The 8,507-nt window shown below is 38.6% G+C and overlaps 1 protein-coding gene across 2 annotated transcripts in view; it reads right to left on the reverse strand.

Annotated features, from left to right (window-relative positions):
• Window positions 1-6,822: 6,822 nt before the first annotated feature.
• Window positions 6,823-8,507, reverse strand: part of LOC107668515 (calmodulin) — a 17,105-nt gene continuing 15,420 nt past the window's right edge. The window contains exons 5-6 of one of the 2 annotated variants that reach the window (XM_016460419.1): window positions 8,064-8,199; window positions 6,823-7,814 (exon numbers count right to left, since the gene is read on the reverse strand). In XM_016460419.1, the coding sequence (XP_016315905.1) occupies window positions 7,786-7,814; window positions 8,064-8,199 (165 nt within the window). In that variant the 3' untranslated portion in view covers window positions 6,823-7,785. The remainder of the gene's footprint in view (window positions 7,815-8,063; window positions 8,200-8,507) is intronic. The other variant, XM_016460420.1, reaches the window with a different exon arrangement.

Here is an 8,507-nt window from a genome sequence, read left to right on the forward strand (position 1 = left end):
TTTTTCTTAAATATATACATGCATGTGTGTGTATTTAAATATACATAATAAATATACAAGGCACACATATATTATGTAATTTTGGATGTGATTAATCGCGATTAATTGTTTGACAGCACTAATATATATATATATATATATACACTATATATATATATATATGCTGTTTTATTTATTTATCATTTTTAATTACTAATTTTGGTACTTTGTCTTACAATTGCTTATTTTTCTTTGGCCACCTATATATTAATTTAAACATGACCAAACAAACTGCATATGTGTACACATAAACACGTTATATTCAATTACTATTTTATTATTTTATATAAATGTAATTCTAAGTACATATTGTATAAATAGCAATCACACTATGTAATATAAATATTTCATATTTAATTAATCACATGCTTCAATGAGTTCACTTTTCCTCTAAGGAATATTTGTAACTGCTTACAAACAAAATAATTAATGCATCTGTTTTCCTCTAAAAGTTCTTCTACCCTCTAAGAATTGCGTAACTTCTCTAATTAATACAAATCAACAAACACAACACACACACACTAATTCTTACAGCTGTTCCGCTCTGAAGCTACTCAAGACTGCTGACACAAGGTGGTACAAATTATGCATTTCCCACAGGGGTGTCCAGTCTGTAGCAAACTGTTACAGCAGATGACTGTCCTATCAGCACCTCCCTCCTACACACAACACAAACATACACATATCAAAACCCTCACAATCTCCTCATCCATCCATCCATCCCTCGGATGGAAAGCGTGGGAGGAGAAGGAACAGATGGAGACAGGGGAAAAAGACGGACATAGCAGGAACATCCAGTGAGAGAGAGAGAGAGAGCGGATTACGGGAAGGACTCGCTGTACTCTTAAAAAAAATGAAAATTCAATTCAAGTTAATTAACTTTATTTATAGCACGCATAACAGTGGCGATTGTCTCCAAGCAGCTTTACAAAGTGGCAGAACTAAAGGCCCAAGTGAGCAACCAAGCAAAGAAATGCACTTAGAGTGACACGAGAATACATCCTGGCAAGAGCCACTTGAGCTGAAAATGGAGAGAATAGATCAAAGAGACACTCTGCTGTATTCCTGAAGGACAGACTCCAGGGAAAACTGGTCAGAAAAAAATTCATCTGACCAATCTTTGCTAGAGTTTTCACTGAATTTCAGAGAGGTGAATAATCAATAAACTTTCTAATTAGCTAAATAAATGTAAAAACATAAGGGAGTATTGGGATTGGTTAGCTGAGTAAATAAATGCACGAAATAGAGTGTGGCTATAGAAAATGAATCATATTAATCTTTGTAATAAAAAAACAGACAAATCTGATTTAAGTGGTGTTAAGGCATAAAATAAACATCTCTGTCGTGTTACATCATTATAATTTTGTGTGACACTGAATTTGTCAGTATTTATTTATTTATTTGTGACCATGGACCACAAAACCAGTCATAAGGGTCAGTTTTTCGAAATTGAGATGTCTACATCATCTGAAAGCTGAATAAATAAGCTTTCCATTGATGTATGGTTTGTTAGGATAGGACAATATTTGTCCGAGATACAACTATTTGAAAATCTGGAATCTGAGGGTGCAAAAAAATCTAATTATTGAGAAAATCGCCTTCGTAGCAATGCATATTACTAATAAAAAAATTTAAAAAGTTTTGATATATTTACAGTAGGAAATTTACAAAATATCTTCACGGAACATGATCTATAACCTAATGATTTTTGGCATAAAAGAAAAATCAATTTTGACCCAAACAATGTATTAGAAATATACCCGGTTTTCTCGTTTTCTCGTGTTACTGTAATGCAAGCCTGTTATCTTTCAGTGGCCAGTGTGTTGCTGCCCCGCAGTGTGTAAGTGTGTGTGCTGTGAAATATTAATGCAGCGTTTCACTTCAGCATCATTTAACCCCACAGAGCAGCCTGTCAATCAGTAAGCCCTGCCTCTTCTGTAGGATGACCTCACTCTGTTCCACTGCAGCAGGGACTCTCACAAACACAGACAGTTCAAATGCTGATGGCTGCATTCTTGAAACAGCCCACTCGTTATGCACTCATATCTCATTCCCCCCGCTGTGCATTTTTCTTCCACCATATGGGCTTCCCCACCTCTCAAACACAGAGACACACACACACACAGCTTTGAGTCTTTCCCAGACCACTCTTGAGTTGTGCCAAACGCGCATACACACTGCGCACTGACTGATCATTCAACTCCAGTGATGCTCCGTGGAAACTCAACCGATGAGAGACAGATAAAGCAAACGTAGCGGACACAGAAAATAAATTATCATAAATTATGGGTTTGGGAGATTGTTGTAAACATGAGCAACATGGATAGATTTTTACAAAGGTTTAAAATAAATAGTTAAGCCCAAAAATGAAAATCTACTCAACCTCAGACTATCCAAGCTGTGGATGAGTTTGTTTTATTACATTACTTACTCACCGATGGATCCTTTGCAGTGAATGGGTGACGTCAGAATGAGAGTTCAAACAGTTGATAAAAACATCACAGACGATCTAGTCGACTAGTCCATAAATTAACTAAAAAACTAAATCATTGCTTCCGGCTAAACTATGAGTCTTCTGTACATAATATTGCTTTCTCCAGTTAAAATTAAAATTTATCATTCTGACGGCACCCATTCACTGCAGAGGATCCATTGGTGAGCAAGTGATGTAATGCTAAATTTCTCCAAATATGTTCCAGTGAAGAAGTAAACTCATCTACATCTTGGATGGTCTGAGGGCGAGTACATTTTAAGCACATTTTCAAAGTCTGACGAGGTGATCAAGGACTCTTACGTGAAGCAGAGGCATCTTGTATCAAATGGTTTATTTTGATAATGACTGGCTGACATTATCCCACTTATTACATTTTGAATAAACAAAATAGATAAATAAATTGACAGGATATAAAGATTTCGAGTTAAAACCAATTTATTGCATGAGAAGAAAGAAAAACCTGAGGAGATCATAAAACATGTATTGTAGAAAATCAGTTGCTTGGAATAGTTTTATGGTATTTTACACAAATATATGTTTGCGCAGTATGATAATTGGAATAAATTTTTCTAAATATATATCTTAATCATCTAAGTTTGAAATATTTTATCCATGCATATGCTTTATTTTTACAAAGATGTTGTGTACATCTCTTTTTTTATATTCCCTTTAAAGTTTTCTAAATGCATTTTAATGATCTTATTGTGAAAAATTCACCCCATATGCTTCATTTTTATAAAAAAAAAGCTCACCTCATAAATTTTAATTAGAACGTCATAACTTTCGGTGAAATGACAGACTTCTCTCTGGTGATATATGTCAGATCTGCCTCCATCCAATCAACAACTGATGAATTGAACTAACTCTCTGCCTACATTTTTTTCTATTTGATAATCTGTTTTTCTGGGATGTGTCACACAACACATAAAAGAGTTGTCGCTACTTCCACAACATTGTGACTTTAATGGTAAAACTGAGATATAAACCTCCCGTTTGGTTATCTTGTTATATAATTTAACACCCTGCGGTCCCTCCATCATGTACCCCTGGTTGAGATCCCTCTCTTTTCATCTGAGCAGGTCAGGGTGTTAACAGATGACAAAAGCTCCTAATACATTACATGCCTTGTTGCAATGTGAGCTGTACTATACAAGCGCATGACACATAGTCTGGTATCTCTCAAGCCCGTCCCTCTGCCCGTCCCTCAGCTGGAGGGCCGCAGGAACGCTGCATGTGCTTTTAATGTTGTAGAGGAGGTGCTGAACTCTCAGTCAGGTATAAATTAAAAATACTCTGCCGGATGATTTGCCAGCTCAGGGGTCGGGAAGGAGCCGTTGGGATAAAATGACCTTACTGGCATTGTGTGAATACAGAGTAAATGAGTGAATGACAGGCCTTTACAGCGTCATCCATGTGTGTGCTTTGAACCAGCACACTAGATAGAGACCGTATATTCAGCACTGCTGGGGAGGTGGGGCCTGGGTCCTAAGAAGTAAAAGCATTTGACAGAATCTGTTCGACCAATCATGAGTAAGCTTGTGTTTGGAATAGAATATGCCACACGACTAGACCCCTAGAGCAGTTAAAACTGCAGTGTGTCATTTCAGCATAACTGTGGATTTGGAATCTATCCAGGAAACTAGGTTTCCAACCTATTTGGAAACTTCTCAGATCTACATAGATCTGCATTATATGTCCTAATTAAGTATATATGTGTGTGTCTCACTGTCTGTGCTCAGTTGAGGTCACAGCAGGCCACTGAAGCTCACTGATTCTGCAGGCAACTGACTGTGCATTCGGAGGATAGGGAATCAATGGGATGTGTTGGAGTATTACCTTTCATCTTTTTCCAAAACAAGCTCTTTATAAATGTTTTGCACTTCCATGGATGTCTATACATGGATACTGTGTCCGGTATTAACATTTTTTATATGCATAAAATGCTTGGATGACTTGTTACGCTATTATCAGCTCATTATATTCCACAATGTAAAGGACTTAATTTGACATCCTATTATGTAATGGATGAACAGAGCAGAAGTATAACATCAACTGCAATTTTTAAAATATATTTTTTAACTTATTTGATTGAACTGCCAATGTTTGACTTTTACACAAATTGAGAAAAATGGTTAGATTAAACATGCCCCCCAATAAAAGCCAAAAACCACCACTGAACAAGCTTATCTTATGAACTGTTTATATCAGCATAACAATTGAATTTTAAATATATTCTTAAGTTTTAAATATTTTTAAATCAATTTTTTTAAACGAATGATTTGATTGAACTGCTTAACTTTCACAGAAAAAAAGTTTTAAAAATGCCCAAAAATTGGTTAGATTCAAAATGCAAATTAAAGGGTTAGTTCACCCAAAAATGAAAATTCTGTCAGTAATTTGTTCACGACAGTACGACACGAGCGTGTGCGGCACCGGCGCTGACCCAGTTCCGGCGTGATGACGTCATTACGCCAGATCTGGGTCAGCGCCGCCACACGCTCGCGTTGTACTGTCGTGAACGCGCATCCACAAGTGACGCCTTGAATGTGGTAGTTACCTTGCTGTCTATGGGAGGGTCAGAGAGCCCTCAGATTTCATCAAAAATATCTTAAATTGTGTTCCGAAGACGAACGAAGGTCTTACGGGTTTCGAACAACATGAGGGTGAGTAATTAATGACAGAATTTTGATTTTTGGGTGAACTAACTCTACTGCGTCACTTGTGGACGCGTGTTCACGACAGTACGACACGAGCGTGTGCGGCACCGGCGCTGACCCAGTTCCGGCGTGATGACGTCATTACGCCAGATCTGGGTCAGCGCCGCCACACGCTCGCGTTGTACTGTCGTGAACGCGCATCCACAAGTGACGCCTTGAATGTGGTAGTTACCTTGCTGTCTATGGGAGGGTCAGAGAGCCCTCAGATTTCATCAAAAATATCTTAAATTGTGTTCCGAAGATGAACGAAGGTCTTACGGGTTTCAAACAACACAAGGGTGAGTAATTAATGACAGCATTTTCATTTTTGGGTGAACTAACCCTTTAAGCAAGCTTATCTTTTAAGTATTTCTAATTTTAAAATAAATCTTACAAATTAACAGAAACAATTGGAGTGGAAGTTTATTTGAAAAATGAACATTTCGTTAGTGACCTAGAAATAGTGTAGAATATTAAATATATAAGAATTCTGAAGTGTTAAATATTAAATATTTTTAAATATACTTTTTTTATTGTTATTGAAAACAACATATTTCTAGGGTTTATTAAAAATCCCAGATTTGCAATGCGGTCTCAGACTTTATGAACCCCCTACATGTGTGTGTTATATCTATGTGGTGCCATTCAGCCGTGATAAACATGCTATATTTATGTGAGACATTTTGTCTGTTCTAGCTCAGAGATTCTTCCCATAAAGCCTGAGAGGACAGAGAGAGTGTGACCAACCAGTGCCTGCAACCAAACCATGAAAAGACATTCTGACATATCTCAGAGGCACTGAACGACCAGAATATTCTACATATTCAGCCAAACATTTTCTGAAGCATTCAGCCATTCTCTGATTCTTCTTCTTGGATAAAGTAATGCATTTAATACACACACACACACACACACAGATACACACACGCTTGGCCACGTGCAGCTCATCAGTCAGAAGGGCAGAGAGACGTGGGCTGTTAGCACTCTCTCTCTCTCCTCCCACACGCCTGTCACTGTATCCTGTTTCTCACTGCTGAGCACAGAGTAGATGCACAATCATCTCCACACCCCCCCAAGCACACTGTCACTGAGCTCAGGCTTTAAATAGCTGTAAATTAAAAGCGAGTCTGAAAATTGAGTGAAAAAGTCTCACGTTAAATCGGATGTTAAAGCTTCAACTGGAGAAATGCGAATGAATAATTCCAGTAAAAAAGGATCATACTGTAGATCTGCTGTAGAGATAAACTCTGCCCGACTACAGGAGGTGGATCTAATCAGCTGTAGATTTTCACACATACACACACGCACGCTCTCCATCTCTCCAGAGTCTCTTCTCCAGCTCCCACATGGTTTTTGATATCCCTCTCATCCACCAGAGCCATAGATCCAGGTTGCCAGGCAACCCCTAAAATCCCCAAAGACAGACGCGCTCAAGCCTGCGCTCGGATAGATCAGCGCTCATGCAGCATGACACATATACACCGAGATGCACAGAAAGAGAGCAGTTGCCATGGTGATTTCTGTAGGTTGGCTGCAAAAGCTTCCCGAAATGTTCTTTCAGTAGAGGATGACAAAAAGGACAAACAAGGTTGAGAGTTTCGAGTTCATGTTCTTTTATTGGAAAAAAAAATCAAAAGACGAGCATGTACAACTTGGAATGAACATAAACAGAACTGAAGGTGGGTTGTCGAAACAAGCCCCTGGCAGCCAAAGCCCTCGTTTGCACTCTCCAGAGAAAATCGACATGCTCACGGTCAGAGCCCAGAGAAGAACTAAAGATAAAAACACTTATGGTTACAGTCACCATTGCCCTTACCCGAAAAACGCTTCCACATAAGGTGAAAGGTCACGTCCTGAAACTCCCAAGCCACTCTCTCCCGCTAAACGCCCCTACTATCGGGCACAATGCACAAAGAAACATAACTCTGAATATCCTGACATGCCAAACATAGTTTAAAATCTCTTAACTGCTCATTTTTCTTAAAAATATCTCTTTATTTAGTTATTGAAGCAAACTGCAAAGGTCCCATTCATTCGTCCTCTATGCAGATTCCGAAATCCCACCGCCCCCTAAACCTCTTTTAGATTCACCCCCAGAACTCTCCGACAGACATCGCTGAGGTTTTCGCCCCAATAGCGGCTCTGAACTCAAGCTGCATGCATGTAGAATAGAAACAGGAAGTAGAAGACGATTGGCCAGCCCAAACATCGCCACTAGCAAATGGAACCAGTTAAGCAGTTCACCAGATGCTTTTACTTTAGTTTCTGAAGGTTTGATATCAGGATTAATTGATTGATGTTTTTGTAGACGTCTAAGCAGTTCTTTGGGAACAGGACCACTAACCAGTACATGCAGGTCATTTATGTTTATGTCTTTTTTTGTTTATTTTATTTTTTTACAGATTTTTTCTATATATGGACATTTTCCTTTTTTAACATTCAGTTTTTTCTATACAGAAACAGTATGAATAAATGAATATTTTTGCGTAAGAGGTAAGTAAAACATTTGACTGATTTTTTTGTCTTCTAAAGAGGTCAGGAGAGAACAGAAGAGCTTCACTTTGCCGTCATCATTTGTACAAATTCTGTGGACAGAAAGAGAGATGGGCACATCAGACATGACGCTCAAGATCACAACAAAGCACAAAGTCTACTAGTTTCCAGACTGCTCCTTTAAATTAATCTCCATTTTTGTATGAACACGCAAATAACCTTGCATTATCCAAATCCAAACTACATTATTGTAATTGAAGTGGCAATTTATAAAAGTAATGTTTAATCTGCATAAAACGGCGACCCTTTCTGGGTAATCTCAGCACACAGCTGCACCGTACCTTCGTAATTGACCTGACCGTCGCCGTCGATGTCAGCTTCTCTGATCATTTCGTCCACCTCTTCATCCGTTAGCTTCTCACCCAGGTTTGTCATGACGTGGCGAAGCTCTGCTGCGCTGATGTAGCCGTTCCCATCCTGCCACAGACAGACAGACAGGATCAATAAGTCAGCCGTGTCATGCTGTTAAAATATTAAACCACTAAATCCAAAGTAGGTGACTTTGAAAACAGTAATGACGTATTGTGGAAGTGTAATGCAGATAAAAGGGGCGGCAGCAGAGTTCAATGATGATTTTTCCTAAACATTTGACAATCAAATGTCCCAGTAAACCTGCAGGAAGAGACGTCTGACTGTGGAAATGATTGTGCCATGAATCCCTTCAAACCAGCTGCAGCTTTCTGTGGAACAAGGGCTTGGTTTGTTTTTTCCTGCCTTCTCACTCT

This window comes from Sinocyclocheilus anshuiensis, unplaced genomic scaffold (assembly GCF_001515605.1).
Source record: "Sinocyclocheilus anshuiensis isolate Anshui unplaced genomic scaffold, SAMN03320099.WGS_v1.1 scaffold52, whole genome shotgun sequence".
Lineage (NCBI taxonomy): Eukaryota > Metazoa > Chordata > Actinopteri > Cypriniformes > Cyprinidae > Sinocyclocheilus > Sinocyclocheilus anshuiensis.